Source organism: Canis aureus, chromosome 1, assembly GCF_053574225.1.
Source record: "Canis aureus isolate CA01 chromosome 1, VMU_Caureus_v.1.0, whole genome shotgun sequence".
Taxonomy (NCBI): Eukaryota; Metazoa; Chordata; class Mammalia; order Carnivora; family Canidae; genus Canis; species Canis aureus.
In genome coordinates, this window is record NC_135611.1 from 118,443,982 (window position 1) to 118,465,898 (window position 21,917).

Sequence of the window (21,917 nt, forward strand, 5' to 3'; positions counted from 1 at the left end):
GGATAATTTCTTAGAAACATATAAACTACCAAAACTGAAACAAGAAGAAATAGAAAATTTGAACAGACAGATAACCAGCAAAGACACTAAATCAGTAATCAAAACTCTCCCAACAAACAAAAGTCCGGGCCCAGATAGCTTCCCAGGGGAATTCTACCAAACATTTAAAGAAGAGCTAATATCTATTCTCCCTCTGCCTGTGTCTCTGCCTCTCTCTCCTTCTGTGTCTCTCATGAATAAATAAATAAATAAATAAATAAATAAATAAATAATCTTAAAAATAAAATAAAATACTAGCAAATTGAATCCAACAGTTCATTAAAAGAATCATTCATCACGATCAAGTGGGACTTATTCCTGGGCTTCAGGGTGGTTCAATATTCACAAATCAATCGTGTGATACACTACATTAATAAAAGGAAGGATAAGAACCATATCATCCTCTCAATAGGTGCACTTAGAGCATTTGACAAAGTACAGCATCCATTCTTGATACAAACCCTCAACAAAGTAGGAATAGAGGGAACATACCTCAAAACCATAAAGGCCATATACAAAAGACCCACAACTAATATAATCCTCAGTGAGGAATATTAGAGCTTTTCTTTGATGGTCAGGAACAATACAGGAATGTCCACTCTCACCATTGTTATTTAACATGGTACTGGAACTCCTAGCCTCAGCAATCAGACAACAAAATGAAACTAAAGGCATTCAGATCAACAAGGAAGAAGTCAAACTTTCACTATTCACAGATGACATGATACTCTATATAGAAAACCTGAAAGAGTCTACCAAAAAATTGCTAGAACTGATTTATGAATTCAGTAAAGTTGCTAGACACAAAATAAATGTATAGAAATCTGTTGCATTCCTATACACAAATGATGAAGCAGCAGAAAGATAAATTAAAGAATCAATCCCATTTATAATTGCACCAAAAAGCATAAGACACCTAGGACTAAACCTAACTAAAAAGGTAAAAGATCTGTACTTGAAAACCATAAGACAGCTATGAAAGAAACTAAAGATGACACAAAGAAATGGAAAAAATTCCATGCTCATGGATTGAAAGAACAAATACTGTTAAAATGTCTGGACTTAAAAAAAAATGTCTGTACTCCCCAAAGCAATCTACACATTTAATACAATCCCTATCAAAATACTACCAGCATTTTTCAGAGCTAAAACAAACCATTCTAAAATTTGTATTGAACCACAAAAGACCCCAGATAGTCAAAGCAACCTTGAAAAAGAAAAGCAAAGCTAAAAGCATCACAATTCCAGATTTCAAGTGATATGGCAAAGCTGTAGTCATCAAAATAGTATGATACTGGCACAAAAACAGACATAAATCAGTGGAACAGAATGAATCCACAACTATATGGTCAATTAATCTTTGACAAAGCAAGAAAGAATATCCAATGGAAAAAGATCTCTTCAACAAATGGTGTTGGGAAAACTGGACAGCCACATGCAGAAAAATGACACTGGACTACTTTCTTACACCATACACAAAAATAAATTCAAAATGAATGAAAGATCTAAATGTGAGACAGGAAACTATCAAAACCTTAGAGGAGAACACACGTAGCAACTTCTTTGACATTGGCCGTAGCAACTTTGTACTAGACACATCTCTGGAGGCAAGGAGAACAAAAGGAAAAATGAACTATTGGGACTTCATTGAGATAAAAAGTGTCGGGGGATCCCTGGGTGGCTCAGCGGTTTAGCACCTGCCTTCAGCCCAGGGTGTGATCCTGAAGTCCCGGGATCAAGGCCCATGTTGGGCTCCTTGCATGGAGCCTGCTTCTCTCTCTGCCTGTGTATCTGCCTCTCTCTCTCTCTGTGTCTCATTAATAAATAAATAAATAAATAAATAAATAAATAAATAAATAAATAAATAAAATATTTTAAAAAGAGAGAGAGATAAAAAACTTCTACACAGCAAAGGAAACAATCAACAAAACTATAAGACAACCTACAGAATAGGAAAAACTATTTGCAAATGACATATCTGATAAGGGGCTAGTATCCAATATCTATAAGAACCTATCAAACTCGATAGCCAAGAAACAAACAATCCAGTCATGAAATGGGCAGAAGACATGAACAGACTTTTTTCCAAAGAAGACAGGTGGCTAACAGACACATGAAAATATGCTCAACATCATTCATCATCAAGGAAATACAGATCAAAGCCTTGGTAAAATACCACCTCACACATGTCAGAATGGCAAAAATTAACAACACAGGAAACAACAGATATTGGTGAAGATGTGGAAAAAAGGGAACCATCTTACACTGTTGGTGGGTATGCAAACTGGTGCAGCCACTCTGGAAAAAAAAGTATGGAGGATCCTCAAAAGTTAAAAATAGAGCTACTCAAAAAAAAAAAAAAAAAAAAAATAGAGCTACTCTATGATCCAGCAATTGAACTACTGGTATTTACCCAAAGGATATAAAAATACTGATTTGAAGGGATACATGCACTCTGATGTTTATAGCAGCATTATCAACAATAGCCAGATTATGGAAAGAGCCCCAAATGTCCATCAACTGATGAATGGATAAAGATGTGGTATATATATATCCAATAAAATATTACTCAGCCATTGGGACACCTGGTTGGCTCAGAGGTTGAGCATCTGCCTTCGGCTTCAGCTCCTTGCATGGAGCCTGTTTCTCCCTCTGCCTATGTCTCTGCCTCTCTCTGTGTGTCTCTCATGAATAAATAAATAAGATCTTTTTTTTTTTAATGTTTGACACATTTGTCTTTTTTTTAAGATTTATTTATTTATTTATTTATGATAGAGAGAGAGAGAGAGAGGCAGAGACACAGGAAGAGAGAGAAGCAGGGATCCCTGGGTGGCGCAGCGGTTTGGCGCCTGCCTTTGGCCCAGGGCGTGATCCTGGAGACCTGGGATCGAATCCCACATCAGGCTCCCGGTGCATGGAGCCTGCTTCTCCCTCTGCCTATGTCTCTGCCTCTCTCTCTCTCTCTGTGACTATCATAAATTAAAAAAAAAAAAAAAAACAAAAAAAAAAAGAGAGAGAAGCAGGCTCCCTGCCAGGAGCCTGACATGGGACTCAATCCCAGGACTCCAGGATCGCACCCTGGGCCAAAGGCAGGCGCTAAACCGCTGAGCCACCCAGGGATCCCCTAAATAAGATATTTTTTAAAAATATTACTCAGCCATCAAAAAGAACAATATCTTGCCATTTGCAATGATGTGGATGGGGCTAAAATGTCCTATGCTGAGCTAACATGTCCTATGGTAAGCTAAATAAGTCAGAGAAAGACAAATACCATAGGATTTCTCTCATACGTGGAATTTAAGAAACAATAGACGAATGTAGGGGAAGGGGGAAAAAAGAGAGGGAAGCAAACCATAAGACATTTTTTTTTTTAGGTTTTATTTATTTATTCATAGAGATGCAGAGAGAGAGGCAGAGACACAGGCAGAGGGAGAAGTAGGCTCCATGCAGGGAGCCTGATGTGGGACTCAATCCAGAGTCTCCAGATCACGCCCTGGGCTGCAGGCGGCGCTAAACCGCTGTGCCACCGGGGCTGCCCACCATAAGACATTCTTAATGACAGAACAAATTGCAGGTTGGAGGAAAGTGGGTGGGTGGTGGGCTAAATGGGTGATGGGCATTAAGTAGGGCACTTGTTGTAATGATCAGTGGGTGTTATATGTAAGTGATGAATCATTAAATTCTACACCTGAAATCAATTTTACCATATGTGTTAGCTAACTAGAATTTAAATAAAAACTTGAAATAAAAAAATAAGACCAAAATCATACTAAGTTTCTTTCCCCACCACAGTGGATAAAACATGAAATCAGTTAACAGGAGGAAAGCTGGAAAATACACAAATATACGGAGGTTAAACAACATGTTCCTGAACAATCAACAAGTCGAAAAATCAAATAGGAAATCAAGAAATATCTTGAAACAAGTAAAAATAGAAGCAAAACGTTTCAAAACTTATGAGATCCTACAAAAGCAGTTCTAAGAAAGAATTTTATAGCAATTAATGTCATGTTAAAAAATAAGAAAGATTCCAAATGCACAAACTCACTTCACAACTCAAGGAGCTAGAAGAGGAAGAACAAAATAAATCCAAAGTTAGCAGAAGGAAGGAAATAACAAAGATCAAAGCAGAAATAAGTGAAATGCAGACCAGGAAATCAATAGAAAAGATTAATGAAGGGCAGCCCGGGTGGCCCAGCGGTTTAGCACCGTCTTCCAACCCGGGGCCTGATCCTGGAGACCCGGGACTGAGTCCCACATCAGGCTCCCTGCATGGAGCCTGCTTCTCCCTCTGCCTGTGTCTCTGCCTCTCTCTCTCTCTCTCTCTCATAAATAAATAAAAAGTTTTAAAAAAAAAAAGATCAATGATACTAAACACTGGATCTTTAAAGAATAAAATTGACAAACCTCTAGCTAAACTAATTCAGAAAAAGAGAGAGAACTTAAAATCGGAATGAAAGAGGATATATTATAACTGATACCACAGGAATACAAAAGATCAAGACAAGTTCTATGAAAAACCATACACTAACAAACTGGAGAACCCAGATGAAAAGGATAAACTCCTAGAAACATGCAATCTACCAGGACTGAATTATGAAGAAATAGAACATGTGAACAGATCCAAAACAAGTAAGGAAGTTGAATAAGTAATTTTAAAAAATTCCCCAGGACCAGATGGTTTTACTGATGAATTCTAACAAACATTTAAAGAATAATTAACTCCAATCCTTCTAAAACTCTTCAAAAAAATTGAAGAGGAAGCAGCATTCTCAATTTAATTTTATAAAGCCAGCATTATCTTGTTAACAAAACCAGATGAGGAAACTACTCAATTCAATAAAACTGCAGGACAGAAAGTGAACACACAGAAAACAAATGTGCTTCTATACACTAACAATAAAACAGCTGAAAAATAAATAATAAAGAAAACAGTCCCATTTACAATAACATCAAAAACAATGAAAAGCTTAGAAATAAATTTAACCCAGGAGGTGAAAGATCTGTATGCTGAAAACTACAAAACTTTGATGAAAGAAATTGAAGAAAACATGAACAAATTGAAAGCCCATGTTCATAGACTGGAAGAATTAATACTGTTAAAATATCCATATTACCCAAAACCATCTATAGATTCAACGCAATCTCTATCAAAATTCCAGTGGCATTTTCACAAAAATAGAAAAAATAATTCTAAAATGTGAAGCCACAAAAGACCCAAAGAGCCATAGCAATCCTGAGAATGAAGAATAAAGCCAGGGGCATCATGCATTTCCATCTCAAACTATGCTAAAAACGACAGTAATCAAAATGGTATGGCATTGGCATGAAAACAGACACACAGACAACAGAACAGAATTGAAAGCCCAGAGCAGTGCCTGGTGGGTGGCTCTTTCAGTTAAGCATCTGCCTTCAGCTCAGGTCATGATTTCAGGGTTCTGGTGATCGAGTCCACACTGGGCTCCCTGCTCAGAGGGGAGTCTGCTTCTCCCTCTCCCTTTGCCCCTCCCCACTGCTCATGTGCTCTGTCTCTCTCTCTCTCATAAATACATACATACATAAATCTTGAAAAAATAAAGCTCAGGAATAAATCCTCATATATATGATCAACTAATATTTGACAAGGGAGCCAAGAATATACAATGGGGAAAAGATAGTCTCTTCAATAAGTGATGCTGGGGCAGCCCTGGAGGCTCAGCGGTTTAGTGCCGCCTTCAGCCCAGGGCATGATCCTGGAGACCCGGGATCGAGTCCCACGTGGGGCTCCCTGCACGGAGTCTGCATCTCCCTCTGCCTGTGTCTCTGCCTCTCTCTCTCTCTCATGAATAAATAAAAAATAAAAAAATAAAATAAAACAAATGGTGCTGAAAAAAGTGGATATCCACAATGCAAAAGAATGAAATTGGACCCCTATCTCACACCATTCACAAAAACTAACTTGACATGAACTGTTGAATTATACTGTGCACCTGAAACTAACATAACACTGTATGTTAATTATACTTGAATTAAAAATTAATTAATTTGTGTAACATGGATTAAGGACTAAACATAATACCTGAAAGCTTGAAATTCCTAGAAGAAAATAGAGGAAAACTTCCTTACGTAGTAATTTCCTGGATATGACACTGAAAAAACAGAAACAAAAGCAAAAATGAACAGTGGGACTACATCCACTTAAAATCTTCTGCATAGCAAAACAAATTAACAGAATGAAAAGGCAACTTATGGAATGAAAGAAAATACTTGTAAATCATCTATCTGATAAAGGGCTAATATCCAAAAACTATAAAAATAACTCATACAGCTCAATATTTTAAAAACCTATTTTTTAAAAAAAAAAAAGAACAGAGAAAATGAATAGGCGCTTTTCCAAAGAAGACATACAGATGGCTGACAAGTACATGAAAAGGTACTTGAATCGCTGATCATGTACACACACACACACACACACACACACGCACAAACTGAATATTTTTCAGATATGAGAAAGAGGAGAAGCCTGTCATTTGTGACAACCTGGATGAAACTTGAGGGCATTATGCTAAGTGACATGTTAGACTGAGACATACTATATACATTCATTTATATGTGGAATCTGAAAAAGCCAAACTCAGAGAAACAGAATGGTTCTGGAGGTTGAGAAAATGGGAGATATTGGTCAAAGGGTACAAATTCCAATTATAAAATTAACAACTTCTAGGAATTTAATAGCATGGTGATTATAGCTAATAATACTATATCACATACTTGAAAAATGCTGTGATGTCTTAAATGTTCTCACCACACAAAAGCAATGGTAATTGCATAATTGGACAGAGGTGTTAAATGGTATGGTGGTGATCATTTTGTGATATGTAAATGTGTCAAATCAACACAGTATACACCTTAAACTTACATAATGTTATATGTCAATTATATCTCAATAAATTGAGGGGAGAGAAGAGGGGAATCATAAAAGCTGCCAGAGAAAAATGAGACATTATATACAGGAATATTGTCATAGAATGACAGCTTAATTCTCATCATAAATTGTGGTGTACAGAAAACATTTTCTAATATTGGCATTTAGCGCTATAAATTTGTCCATAAGTGCTAGCAGCATCCCACAAATCTTGGTGACGGTTCTTTTTTTATTCATTAATTTAAGAGAGAGAGAACAAGAGCAGGGGACGGTCTGAAGGAGAAGGAGGAGCAGACTCTCCACTGATCAGGGAAGCCTGATGCAGGGCTCAATCCGAGGACCCTGGGATCAACTGACTGAGCCACCCAGGCACCTGATGAGTGTTCTTTGATTTTTATTCAGAACAAAATATTTCCTAATTTCTCATTTGATTTCCTTTTTCACTTTTGGATTGTCGAGGAGCATATGATTTAATTTCCCAATATTTGAACACTTGTCAAATATCTTTTGATTATTGACTTCTAATTTAAATCCATTGATTCAGAGAGTATAATTTGAATTATTTGAGTGATGCTAAGTATATTATTGGATAATGTGTCAAGTTTAGTGTTGCCTTAATCTTCTATATCCTATCGATTTTTCTGTCTGCTTGTTTTAGCAATAATGGAGAGAGAAATGATGCAGTCTCTATAATTTCAGATTTGTCTACTTGTCCTTTCATTTCTATTGCTTTTGCTTCATATAATTTGAAGCTCTGCTATTAGGTGCAAAAATGTTTAGGGTTGGTATATTTTCTTGTTGAATTGACCCTTTTATCATTATGAAATAATCTTTCTTATTCCTTGTCTTTGCTTTGATACGTACTCTATCTGGTGCAAATGTAGGAACACTGGTTTTCTTTTTCTTGGTGTCATATCTTTTTCCACCTTTTTGTTTTTAACCTATATTTGTCTTTATATTTAAAGTGGGTTTCCACGGGACACCTGGGTGGCTCAGTGGTTGAGCATCTGCCTTTGGCTCAGGGCATGATCCTGGGGTACCGAATCAACTCCCACATCGAGCTCCTTGTGGGGAGCCTGCTTCTCCCTCTGCCTATGTCTCTGCTCTCTCTCTCTCTCTCTCTCTCTCTCACCCAGGCACCTGATGAGTGTTCTGTGTGTCAGGCTCCATGCTCTCTCCATGCTCTCTCTCCCTCTCCCTCCACCCCTCTCCACTGCTTGCATGTGCACATGCTCTCACCTTCTCTCAAAAAATAAAAACAAAGTGGTTTTATTTATAGTATATATCTTTAACTTATCACAATCAACATACAAGTGATATTATATCCCTTCATATATAATATTTTAAAATACCACAAGAACAGTAGGCATCCATTTCTTTTCCCCTGGCATTTGCCCATTGTGTAATACATTTTATTTCTATACGTGTTATCAATCTCAATATATATTATTATTCTATTCTTTTAACAAGTCAATTCTATTCCAAATGGAATTTTAATGTTTTTATACAAGTTTTTTATAAGAAAAACTTATAAAAGTATTATATTCTCTGTATGTATATAAAATATATAATAATGTATTATATATTATAAATATATGTAAATATACATATCCTTTGGAAAGTCTGTACTCTGAGTTTATGAAAATATTCTATAATTTTTTCTAAGACTTTTTATGGGATTTTTCGGTCTCATTCTTTAAATATGTAAGTCTTTATCCTGTTGAAAATTCCCGTTCAATAGTCTCTTCATTTATTTAAATTCTGTGTATATTTGTCCTTTAGGAGGAATTTAGAGTTGCTTCAATATTCAGTAATTCAACAGATATTTAGTGAAAGCCAATTCTGTGCCTTGAAAATTAGTACCGGGTTTGGAGATTTAAATTTGGAAGTTGTGGATATCACTAAGAAAATGAGTGTATGTAGAAAAGAGATGCAAAGAAAATGATCCTTGGTAAAAGACACAAATAACCAGAAAAGAAGCTGAGAAAGATCCTCCAATAAGGTAGAGAAAAAACAACAGACTATGATATCAGGAAAGTCAAAAGAGGGCAGCCCCGGTGTAGCGCCGCCTGCAGCCCAGGGTGTGATCCTGGAGACCGGGGATCGAGTCCCACATCAGGCTCCCTGCATGGAGCCTGCTTCTCTCTCTGCCTGTGTCTCTGCCTCTCTCTCTCTCTCTCTCTCTCTCTCTCTCTCTGTGTTTCAAATAAATAAATAAATAAATAAATAAATAAATAAATCTTTAAAAAAAGAAAAAAGGAAAGTCGTGGGGGAGGGTGGTGGGAGGAGAGAGATGTCATGTCAAGTAGATAATTAACTGTTGAAACTATGGCAATGGAATCGTTAGTCCACATTAATCCACAAGAAAAAGGCTTGGCAGGCCCATCTTCTTTTCTTAAATATTTGCTCATTTTGTTCAATGCCATTTTTTAAAAATCCATTCTTAAAAACCATTTTTTAAATAAAAAATAAAATTTAAAAATCCATTCTTTCTCCATAATTCAGTAAGTCATCACTATAATATCTTAAACTATCTTTGAGTCTATTTATATGTTCTCCATCACACTGACCATCTCTATACTAAAACTAGACAATTAGTCATAAATATATACCCACGTTATAATACCTAGTGAGAAAGATCCTGCTCATAATTCTTATTTTTCTAAATTTTCTTGCTTGATTTCAATTCAAGAATGTATTCTTTTGGATAAACTTTAAATCAATCCTCTCATCTTGCAGAACAAAGATTTTTTTTTTCTTTTAAGATTTTATTTATTCATGAGAGAGAGAGAGAGAGAGGCAGAGACACAGGCATGCAGGGAACCCGACGTGGGACTCCATCCCAGGTCTCCAGATCAGGCCCTGGGCTGCAGGTGGCGCTAAACCGCTGAGCCACCGGGGCTGCCCAGAACAAAGATTAATTTAGATGGATTTGGGAATAGTTGATATTTCTAGTGTCAATTTATCTCATATAAGGATATGATTTAGCCTTTTATCAATTCAAATTTTATTTTGTATTTCTCAATAAAATTTTAGATCTTTAGTATGACCTGAGCAAACACTTAATATTAAGTCTAGCGGACTTGGTAGGTATAAATATTAAGTCTAGCGGACTTGGTAGGTATAAAATCCAGGTGTAAAATGAGCAGACAGGTGAATTAAAATGTTTAAGTTCAACTATTAGGCCAGAGAATAAGAGCTAGAACTCAAGCCTCTAGCCTGTTAGCATGTCCCAAGTTCAACACTCTGAATATGACCTTATTATGGCCCAGGAAACTAAAGTGATGTCACCTGGAGCACCTGGGTGACTCAGTGGTTGAGCATCTGCCTTTGGCTCAGGGCGTTATCCTGGGGTCCTGGGATCGAGTCCCGCATCAGGCTACCTCCAGGGAGCCTGCTTCTCCCTCTGCATATTCCTAAATATTCCTAAAATAGGAATAGGAATTTTGCCTGTATCTCTGCCTCTCTCTGTGTGTAGAATGAATAAATAAATAAAATCTTAAAAAAAATAAGAGATGTCACCTGCTATGCTACTTTTTTTGTGAGCCATACTCACTGAAGCCCAACACTGCTCTAGTCTCTAGGAAATATATAAAGGTAACACCTAGTTCTTGCCTTGTAGCTTCCTAAGTAGCCTACTAAATACATATAATTGCCAATTTGATGCTCTTGGAAGTAGGCTCATGAACTTGGAAAAGGGTTCATGAACTTGCCACAGGTTCCACATCCTACAAAGATTTAAGAGCTGGGCTCCCCATGGCAGCAGCATTCCCTCTGGGTTAGTTTCTTCCATCCACTCCCCTTCTCCCTTTCTCCTGAGCCAAGATTGTGTGGTGGTCCTGGTTCTACTAGCAGAACCCAAGAACAGCAGTGGAACAGGGTGTTCCTGCAGAAAGGTTGGCCTCCTCAGAAGACATCCTCCTAAGAAGCAGAAAAGGGTGGATGCCACTGGGAGATGGGGAGGACTTGTGATAAGCCCATTCAGGTTATCGCTTGAGTCCACCCTTCAACAACCAGGGTAACATGTAAGGGGCTAGAGGCTCTACAACGTGACAAATGCCAGAGTCAGCAATATGCCACGTGGACAACATTTCTAACCTTCCTGGGGTTACATAGATGTTATTTAATTCATTTGTCACACACAGTCCTCCTTTTATTTTTTTTATTTTTTTTTTTTACAGATGAAAGAATAGCCTGAGAAAGATGAAACCACTCTTACCTGCTCCTGATTCGGCCTGACTCCCATCCCCATGTTCTCAATAACCACACAGGTCACCTCCCCTCGCCACGTCCCAGGACCTCCTGCCAAGCCTCACATGTTCTCTGCTCAGCACACAGACACACGGCACACAGAGCTACACTGCAGTTATTTTATTACAGCCAGCCTGCTAAAGATGAATTAGGCAAAGATAGGTGTCTGGATTCCAGCTTCAGGTATGAAGAAAGGAGCGGGAGGATGGAGCTCAGATCGGGCATTGGTGGCAAAGATTCATCTCCCCAAAGGGGCTATGTGGAAGGTCTCCTTCAATGAGTCCACTGCTTCATAGATGCATTTCTTGCTGGTGGTGATGGTAGTCTGGGAGAGAGGAAGATGAGGAGCACATGGCAGAGCTGTCCATCCTCCCCGGGCCCCGCCACTCCTCATCCTCAGTGATTCAGCTCCAGCTCCAGCCAGGACCTCCGGCCCACAGACTGACTGCTGGAGAGGGAGCTGAAATCGGAACAGGATAAAGGATGAAGATGACTCCCAGGTCACCCACACACAGGTGTCAGGAGGGAGTCTGAACAACAAGCCAGGAAAGCAGAGATCAGAAGATTCTGAAGGGTGTGATGGAGGCTGGGCCTGTGCGAGGAGCAAGGTGGCTGAGTCTGGGTCCACGTGATGTCTCCTGCACCTGAGACCCACCTGTCAGGTGTATGGCACATATGGAATATGGATGTGTGTGTGTTGTAAACAATCTCATGTGCCTGTGGCACATTAATGCAAGAAATTCCACTTCTTCATAACCTCTCATCTTGCAGAATCAGCCCTTATGGGAAAATAGAGTAAGAGACAGATTAATCAAAATCTACATAACTAGGGCGCCCTGGTGGCTCAGTCGGTTAAGCAGCTGCCTTTGGCTGGGATCATGATCCCAGGGTCCTGGCATAGAGCCCTACATCAGACCTCTGCTCAGCAGGGAGCCTGCTTCTCCCTCTCCTCTCCATTTGTACACACACTCTCTCTCTCAAATAAATAAATCAAATCTTTAAAATATATATATACATAGGGCAGCCCGGGTGGCTCAGCGGCTTAGCGCCACCTTCAGCCCAGGGCCTGATCCTGGAGACCCGGGATCAAGTCTCATGTCGGGCTCCTTGCATGGAGCCTGCTTCTCCCTCTGCCTGTGTCTCTGCCTCTCTCTCCCTCTCTGTGCTTCTCATTAATAAATAAATACAATTAATATATATATACATAACTGTGCAACAAGAACAATAACAGAAAAAGAGAGTTCATCAGGAAATAATACACTGATCAGCCCTGGGGAGCAGATGTGTGTAGCAAGAGGCTGCCTTAGGAGCTCCAGGCCCCAAAATAACAGAGTACAACTTCTGGCTTTAAGCACTGAGATGATAGAGATGGGAAGTAAGACTCGGAGCCAGAGAACAGCCATCAAAGGGGGTAAAACAGGCCAAAACCCAGAAGCCTTACGAGTCCAAGGAGACCCTTCCCGAGAAGGCGGTCTAAGGGCAGGTGATCAGTTTCAATATTCCTAAAATAGAACCGACACGACCCCTCCATGCGCAGCAGCTGAATTAAGGACTTTTTCTTTCCTCCCAAAGGTTAAAATTCTACTCCTGCAAGGCGGGCTCCCCTAACCTAGAAAAAAATTCGCAAGGGTCAACACACTTTCTATGTTGCACTGATGTCCATCCAGCTGTGTATAAATTGGCACAAAAGGGACCTGTGTGGTAGAAGGATGGGTTGGATGTGCGTGTGGCAGGTGGCTGCGTAATATATGCCGTAGGGTGGAGGAAAGGCTTGTGTGCTTGATTGTCTGTAGCTCTTACTGTCGTGTAGCCCCCGACTGCTGTGTCTATTCCATGTGCCATCTGTCAACAGGCTGCATGTGTGTCCTCAGGGTGGGGGTGGGGGAAGGATAGTAAGTTACCATGACAATCAAATCCAATATCTTGGCATCGAGTCCCTTCTCATTGTAGCAGTCCTGGATTTTTCCCATGGCTGCTTTTTCTGCTTCAGTAGCATTGGCTAGTCTAAGGGCCGTGTTCAGCGGAAGCTCCTTTCCAATGGCCAAAGTACCAAAGACCGAATAGAAAAGGGGGCAGGCTTTCGCTGGAGACAAACAGAAAACACCTTAATCACCAGGGTAGGAGACTCCTGCTTCCCCACCACCTGAAAGTAATTCACGTATCCAGGCTCTTCTGACTCACCTTCCACAGGAACCCCCCACTCTGGGTTGCTTACATCCCAGACAGAAAACATTTTCTATGAGCACTCTCAGCAGAAGGGAAGGGAGAGGGGCCCCTGGCTGCTGCCTCCAGGCATAGCAGCCTGCCCGCTCCGACCTTCAGCTAAGCCCCACCACCCCCAACAAACCATCCCCTACTGTGTGCACAACTAATGATCCCTCCATCTCCAAACCTCTTCCTCCATTCAGTCACTGAAAACCTCTCACCCATTTCGATGCCCAGGTCTTGGGTCACCAGCAAGGTCAACACGAGGAATGTCCCCTTCATAGTGTCAACTGCCAGAATGCTCCACTCAGGGCAGAATTTCTGCTGTTTTATGAACTACTAGCTCCCTGAGCCCAGCCCACATCCTTCCTAGGAACTCCAAAGGCCTGTGGGCAGGGACCTGGCACATGTCGCTACCTCAGTCCTTGGGCTAAAAGCCTCTTGGAGAGGATATGGTTTTTCCTTTGCCAAAGACCAAGAGGAGCTGACATGTCTAAGTGTTTCCATCCTGAACCAACTGCTCTGTCGTCCCAGCCCCAACTGTGACCCTTGTTTCCTGCTACTCCTTCCCCCAACCCATCCTGGCTCCAAATGCAGCACTCTCCCAGAATGTGCAGATGAAAATCACAGGAGGGTTCAAGCCTAAGTTTAAGTCCTGGAGTTAAGTATGGGGTGCTGGGCCCACCTAGAGCCTCTTGAGCACCTTAACTCTGCAGTCTCTAGATCAAGCCCCGAGGATGGGTGGACACCATCCTTGGGCTCTGAAGCACTCCCTACTAGGGAAGTCTCAGAACTCCTGGCCAGGAGGGCTTCCTCCAGGGCTGACTCCAATTTAGGATCATGTTACCTGCTTCCCTCTCACTCTTAAAAGAGTCCTGCGCCTCTTCTTAACTCCCAGTGGGTCCAGCCTTGGCCCTGTCTCGCCCTCTTCCATCAGTGAACCTGGTCCCAACAGGAGCTTGGGCTTAATAGCCCATCCAGAAACATCAGTGAGGAGTTGTGGAGCTCTACAGTTTGTCTCCCGTGTCCACTGTGAGCTGGAGCTCTGTAGACCAGTGTGCTAGGTCAACCAGAGATGGCAACCAGTCTGCTTAAACCCTCTCGAATTAAACTCAACCTTCTACTCTAGGAGAGTAGTTTACTGGCACAAACAAGATGAGATAGTCCATGAAAATTCTAGAAGGAAGCTCCCAGTGGCCAAATCTGGAAGAGTATAAGCAGCAAAAGAAATAATATAGTATTGGAGGATAATCCAAAGTAAAAAATTCTGTAAGTCCATACTGATATAAATAAATAATTTACTAAATAAACAAATGAAGAGAGAAGAGACATATTCCTCACAGGAACATTCCAAATAATGCACTTTCCCTTCAAGAGGTGGAGCTTATTGCCCTGCCCTCCTGGGGAGTGGCTGCACTTAGCAACTCATTTCCAAAGAGTAGGGAAAGGGGAAAACCATGCAGAAACCTAGCAAACCCAACATTATTCAAATGATCAAGGCTAATATAACCAGTGGTAAGACCTATTGATGTCACGTATGCCACAATGTGATGTGACACCTCTTTAGTGTCTCCCCCCAAAACCAAGGTCTGAACCCCAGTCTAATTTAGAAGAAAAACAGCAGGCAAAATCAGCTTGATGGACATTCTATAGTACCTGGCCAGTCTTCAAGACAATCAAGGCCATGACAAACACGGAAAGACTGACAACTTCAGAAGAAACCTCACAAAAAAAAAAAAAAAAAAAAAAAAAGAAGAAACCTCACAATCAATGCAGTGTGTTTAGGATGTGAATTAGCTTCTAGAACACACAGAGGGCATTAAAGGACAAACGGTGAAATCCAAATAAAGATTGGAGTTGAGTTAGTAGTAGTGTGCCAGTGTCAATATCTTGGTTTTGACAAATCTTTTCAACTTTTCTGAGTCTAGAATTACCCCAGATAAAAAATATTTTAAAAAAGCCACATTGCATACACTGCAAGGCCTTGTCCAGAAAGTTCCCCTTGACCTCAGCAAATATCCCCACATTCGGAGATACCTCAGATAGTTTTATGGCACCCAGTGGGGCTGGATGGACATCAGCGTGCTGTGCTACTCCAGCTCTCCAAACTCTGGCTTCCTCCTCTCACATCATCTCACAGAGCTGAGGAGGACTTGAAGGAAGTCCCAGTGAAGGACGGCAGACATACAACCCTTGCCCGTCCCACACACTGAAATTCCGTTCCAGTAGAGAAAGAGCAAGTGTCCAATCTGGGGCATATGGTGCTCATCTTCCCGGGCTGATAGGTGCCTCGGAACCTCTGAAGGACATCTGCCATAACCAGAGCCTCTCATGAGATGACCTTCATAGGTATGGCCTCTGGGCATCATGACTGGAGTCGCTCCATGATAACCGCCTGACAGCTGGAGCTCAGGACTGGGTGCCTCTTAGCCAAGAGCAGTTACCGGATGTGAATCCTGTTTGGCATAGGGCTCCAACTGGGGTGATACAACTTCTGTCTTACCTTCAGCTCTGGGTTTCAGCAAACCCTATCCTGTCACAGATGATTCAGAGAAAAGGCCAGACAGGAGCCTCCAGCGAGTAAGCGTAAGTAAAAATGTTCTTGGTTACCACCTCCTCAGGAATGGGATAGTCCTTTTGTTCATCTAACAAACCTTTGTGAGGCACCTGCTATGTGTCCTTGTCCGGGGGAGGTGGCAGTGCACCCAGCAGAGCCCTTGCCCTCTGGGAGTTCAGTATGCATCTGAGAGGGAGTGGAAGACCCCCAGTGAATGACAAGGAGAGCTATGGAGGGCCATGAAGTGGGGGAGAACTGTGAGTGCTGTGGGGGAAGGGGGGCTCTGACCTAAGGGGTCAAGCAGGTGGGACAGTCTTTCTGATAAGGTGACATTTGAAGAGACCTGAGCAATTAGGTCATGAATCGTGTACTTGGAGGAAGAACATTCCAGGCAGCGGGGACAGCTCATGCAAAGGCCCTGCTGCACACACACAGCTGGAACACAAAGCCCTTGACCCCTGGCCCAGTCAAGAAGTGGAAAGGAGACCAGTGAGGGAGGAGAGAATGGGAAGAATTCGGAGGCAGCAGGCTTTTGGTAGGGCCCTGGCTGCACGAAGCACGAGGGCTTGTGGGCCACAGAAACGGCTTGGCCTTTCCTCAGACTCCATCTGTGGAGAGGGAATTGCGTGAACGGTACAGAGAAACTCAAAAAAAGACACTGGTTGGGGAAAAATGACCTTTCTGAGCCAGACTGAGGTGCTGTCCAAGTGACCAGGTGCCAGGACTTGGTCAACAGATAAGTAGAACCTCTGGGCTAGCACACAGGGGAGGATTCAGGGCTCCAGAAACGGATTCAAAGGACTGGTTCGAGGGAGGCCACTTGAGCAGGTCAAGGACAGAGATTTGATGCAGGCACGGCAGGGGCCACCAGGGAGTGGCTTTCCTTTGGCATCTACTAGCTGTGAGACCACGAGCCAAGCACTGGGTGTCCCGAAAAATCCGTAAGTTGAGACCAAACACCGTCCTCCAGGTCACGGGTCAGGAGAGGCCGACACTGGCCCTGATTTGGGAGACTCTCCGCCCCCTTCCCCCGTCAAGCCAGGAAATTTCAGTTCTGAAGCTTCTGGACAGAGCCCTGGAGGTGCGGAAGGGAGGCCAAGTTAGCGCCTCCTGTTGACTGGGGGCCTCAGGGCCTCGTGGGCACACGCAGCTCCGCCCTCCCCGCAGCCTGGCGGGTGTCCCCGAGAGGCCGCGCCCCTCCGCCCGCGCAGCTATAAAGGCGTCGCCCCGCAGCACCTGCCACCTGCACCATGAGGCGGGTCGGGGCGCTGCTGCTTCTCGGGGCTGCCCTGCTCCTGGCCTCGGGCGGAGGTGGGCGCGGCCGGTCCTGTCGGGGCAGTTGGGAGAAGGCGGGGAGGGGAAGGCAAGAAGGGCCACGAGGGTCCCTGGAGGCAGTGGCAGCGTCTCTCTCTGTTCCAGACTGTAGGATCTGCCCAGCCGTGCGGGAGGATGTGAGCCTGTTCTTGACGGGCTCCACCGAGGACTACGTGGACAACGTGGCGCGGTACCAGAGCAGCCCTGTGATACTGGAAAACGCGAAACGACTGAAGGAGTGCGTGGATGGGAAAATGACAGACGGCGACAAGCAGAATGCCCTTTCGGTGCTGGTGGGTTGGCTCCGTGTCTGCGCCTCTGGCGCCTTCTGGGCCTCGCTGGGGCCGGGGCGGGGCGGGGGCATCTCTCTTCTCCACCGAGGCCCTCCCCGGGAATTCAAGAGGAGAAAGACCTCATGGATGGGCAAGTAGGGGGGATGGGGTGGGGAAGACTCAGCCCAGCCCTTGAGCCCTCGGGCTGGCCCTGGCCCTCCTGCGTCCTTGGCATCGCCTGGCCTCGCTCTCAGGCCCTCAGCTCTGGCCTCCCTGACTCCAGCCTCTGCAGCACGTGAGCCTGCATCTTCCTGGGTTCCCTTACCTTAACTTCCCTATTCCATCTCCCCCCAAGACCCCCATTTGTCTTCGTTCCCTCAGTCCTGGAGAGCCATTCTGTGCCTCACATGCCAGGAGGGGGGGAGGGCGGAGGGGGGCAGAGGGGAGGGGAGAAGGCAGCTTCCAAAAGCCCCCTCTGGCCCTTCCCAGGCCTGCAATGCCCCGAGTGGAAAAGCACGGTGCCCCCTCCCTGTGCTGTCCCACGAGTGGGAACAAGCTACTGCTTCGGCAGCAAGCGTCCACGGGGCAGCCCCAGACTCCCAGGCGCCCGCAGGTGCAACGGAGCCTGCCAGGACCTTCTCAGCACCTCTCTCCATCCCGCCCCAGGACGCCCCCACCCCACCACGGTGACCCCCCTTCTTCACTCTGCTCCACTGGATGAAGCTTCTAGGCCCACCCTGGGACTCTCTCGTGGTGCGGGAGATTGGGAAGAATGTACCTTTGCCTGCTCAGATCCAGAAGCGCCCCTGGGAACAGGCCTGCAGGCCCCTCCCCACGGCGTGTCCGGCCAGCACGGCAGAGCCGCGTGTGTCACACCTGCAGGCCTCACCAGGTGTCCCGACCTTCTCTTTGCAGGATAAAATATACGCAAGTGACTTGTGTTGACGGAGCCATGTGTGCCGCGGGGGGGCCCCCAAGGAAGTCACTTAACTGATCACCGGCTAAGTCATCTCAGCAGCCTGCCACATCCGGTGTCTTGACTCGATGATTCCAGCAATAAAAGCCTTGCAATCCAGGGACAGCGGCTTGCTCCTTGGGCTGGTCTTGGGCCGGACGGAGGGGGTCCCAGTGCGGCTGCGTGTCCACGCGGTCCCACGTTCTTCCCACACTGACTCCCTCGGGGAGTGGTGATGACCTTTAGGACAGCCAGAGCAGCGGGGGCCCCTCGGTCACGGGCGGTACCCACCAGGTGTTAGGTAACATCTGGGAGCTCACAAGCGAGGGCCCTGGGGCTCAGAGAGGTCACTACCTGCCAGAGGTGACCCTGCTTGGGGGCGACAGAACCTGCTGGTCCCACACCCCTACTGCCCAGCCCCTGCGGGACTCTGGCTCAGCTGGGATTCAGGCTCAGCCAATGCCCCGCAAGCCTTGGCATAGAACAGTCTTCGTCTGGCCTCTGATTCCCACCTATGAAACAGAAAGGAGTCCCCTGTCCAGGGCCTCTTTGGGGGGGCCGGGGGCAAATCATGGGAGGCGGCCCGGTCCTTAGCACCCGACCCCCCAACCCAAAAGAGAAAACCAAGGGTCAAAGTGCAAGTGCTGAACCTGGCGGCCTCTGCCGCAGTTCCCCGTGGATTTAGCCGCCTCGCCCTCTACCACTCAGGGGGGCGGCGGGGTCCTGGAGCCGCAGGACCCCCCCAGGCTCGGCTCCACGCCACGGTTCTGGAGCCTTCGCGGGCCCTGTGCCCCCCGTGTCCCCCGGCCCTGACCCACCGCCCGGCGCTCCCCCGAGGCGTCCGCTGAGCTCACACCGCAGGCCGCCCCTCAGGAGGGGTGAGGCCCCCACGGGGCGCCCCGCTCTGGAGCACACCCTGGGGGGCCACCCTGCCCGCTGTGAGCGCGGGGCCCACCGTCTGCCCCCCGGGGTGGCTGGGGGCTGCTCCCGAGGTGGGAAACTGCCCCGTGATGGCAAGTGGCGGCCGGGGCGTGAGCAGGCGGGGGCAGAGACCCCTCTCGTCGCCTGGCACATGTGACCCCGGGGCTCCGCACCCCCTCTGCATACTGAAAGGAGAGCCGGCCCCGCGGGGATGAGCGGTGGGGGGGGGGGGCTCTCCCAGTGTCGCCACGGCCCGCAGCAAGTGCAGGGAGCCAGGGGCGCCGGCCGGGTGAGGAGTCGGGGATGGGCATCTCGCTCTCACGGAGCCAACCAGTGTCCCCACTGCTGCTCAGCTCCCGGGGGCTCCCGGCACCCTCCCCCCACTGCCTTCCCCCCCCTCCGCAATCTTTGGCTAACCTGGGGCCAGGGTGAGAACTCTGGGGGGCTCAGTCGGTTAAGCCTCTGCCTCTGCTCAGGTCATGCTCCCGGGGCCTGGGATGGAGCCTCGCATCGGGCTCCCTCGGTCCCTCCCCGTCTGTGCGCTCTCTCTCTCTCTCTAATAAATAAATAAAATCTTTTTAAAAAAACCAAGTTCAGGGCAGCCTGGGTAGCCCAGGGGTTTAGCGCCGCCTTCGGCCCAGGGCTCCCTGCATGGAGCCTGCTTCTCCCTCTACGTGTGTCTCTGTCTCTGTCTCTGTCTCTGTCTCTGTCCCTCTCTCTCTCTGTCTCTCATAAATAAATAAATAAAATCTTAAAAGAAAAAAAAGTTCAGATGCCCTTCTGAACCCCATTTGGACATCCAAATCCCAATGGCTTGAAGGGTACGTGTCAGAAACTTGAGGGTATTTTTTCTGCTTCTGATTCTGATGCTCACCGGCCCTTGCCTCCGGGATCGTAAAAGCCCTGCCCCACCCCCACAAAGTCCGACCTGCGCTCCCTGAGGCTGGGGCAGATGATCCCCCCCTCCTCGGACCCCTGCATCACTCTTCAGGTTTCCCAGGCCTTCCCTGCCCCCAGGGGCTGTTGAGCCGCTCTTAGGCTCACAGGCCAAGCCTCCAGCAATACAGACCCCCCACCCCCCAGCTTTCTTTTTTTTTTTCTTTTTCCTTTTTGTTTCGGCCCAGGACTTGATTCTGGAGTCCCAGGATCGAGTCCCACGTCGGGCTTCCTGCATGGAGCCTGCTTCTCCCTCTGCCTGTGTCTCTGCCTCTCTCTCTCTCTCTCTCATGAATAAATAAAATTTTTTTTTTAAAAAAAGGAAGTCGAAAAATATCTTGAAACAGATGAAAATAGAAACACAACACACCAAACCTGTGGGATGCAGCAAAAGCAGTACTGAGTGGAAAGTTTATAGCAATAAACACCTATATTAAGAAAAAAGAAAGACCTTAGGGCATCTGGGGGCCTCAAGCAGTTAGGCATCTGCCTTCAGCTCAGGCCAGGATCTCAGGGTCCTGGGATCGAGCCCTGTGTCAGGCTCCGTACTCAGCCGGGAGTCTACTTCTCCCTCTCCCTCTGCTCCCCTCATCCCCACTCATGCTTTCTCTCTCGCTCTCTCTCTCTCTCTCTCTCAAATAAATAAAATCTCCAAAAAAAGAAAGAAGATCTCAAACAATTTATAAAGGAACCAGAAAAAGAACTAAGTCCGAAGTTAGCAGAAGGAAGGAAATAGAGATCACAGAAGAAATAAATGAAATAGAAACAACAAACAAAAAAATTACTGAAATTAAGAGCTGGATTTTTGAAGCAATAAACAAAACGGACACACCTTCAGCTAGAGCAGGACCAGGTCTCCTATGGAACTAGTCACACACCAGGTTGAAGCCAAGCCCAGCCAATCGGGATGATCACAGAGACAGTTTGCCATCCTTGCCAACACGTCAGGAGTGTTGCTCCTCCTGCTTATCATTCTTTATCACTAGGTGGCCATCAGCAAGCCTAAGAAGCAGGAATGCAAGCGATGCTTGCTCCGCTCCAGGCTTCCATAACACAATCTGAAACAATATGGAGGGTGTAAGGGGCCTTCACATTTCACTTCTTCATCCCTTCTTTTTTTTTTTTTTTTTAATTTTTAAAAAATTTATTCATTCATGAGAAACACAGATTGAGAGAGAGAGAGAGAGAGAGGCAGAGACACAGGCAGAGGGAGAAGCAGGCTCCATGCAGGGAGCCTGACGTGGGACTTGATCCTGGGACTCCAGGATTACACCTTGGGCCCAAGGCGGCACTAAACTGCTGAGCCACCCAGGGTGCCCTTCTTCATTCCTTCTACCCGTAACCACATACAAACCAACCACATCTGGATTTTTTCCAAACAATTTTTATATCCTCAGTCTTTCTTAACCCCATGCAACAAAAAGTTGCCACTGAGGAGGGCCCAGTATAGGGGTTGTTTTCTACTCCCTCTCCCTCAATATCAAAGTATATTTTATTTTACTTTATTATTATTTTAAAAGATTTTATTTATTCATTCATGAGAGACACACAGAGAGAGGCAGA

At 45.4% G+C, this 21,917-nt stretch overlaps 2 protein-coding genes across 4 annotated transcripts in view; one reads left to right on the top strand and one right to left on the bottom strand.

Annotated features, from left to right (window-relative positions):
* The window catches only part of LOC144287879 (uncharacterized), a 74,790-nt gene extending 61,013 nt beyond the window's left edge, over positions 1 to 13,777 (bottom strand). For all 3 annotated transcript variants that reach the window (XM_077855397.1, XM_077855332.1, XM_077855315.1), the window contains exons 1-2: positions 13,621 to 13,777; positions 6,098 to 6,167 (exon numbers count right to left, since the gene is read on the bottom strand). The gene's annotated coding sequence lies outside the window, so the exon portion shown is untranslated. The remainder of the gene's footprint in view (positions 1 to 6,097; positions 6,168 to 13,620) is intronic.
* Positions 1 to 17,564, top strand: part of LOC144287985 (uncharacterized) — a 69,019-nt gene extending 51,455 nt beyond the window's left edge. Inside the window, exons 2-3 of the mRNA XM_077855520.1 lie at positions 15,869 to 15,985; positions 17,376 to 17,564. Coding sequence (XP_077711646.1) covers positions 15,869 to 15,985; positions 17,376 to 17,411 — 153 coding nt within the window. The 3' untranslated portion in view covers positions 17,412 to 17,564. The remainder of the gene's footprint in view (positions 1 to 15,868; positions 15,986 to 17,375) is intronic.
* Positions 17,565 to 21,917: the final 4,353 nt, after the last annotated feature.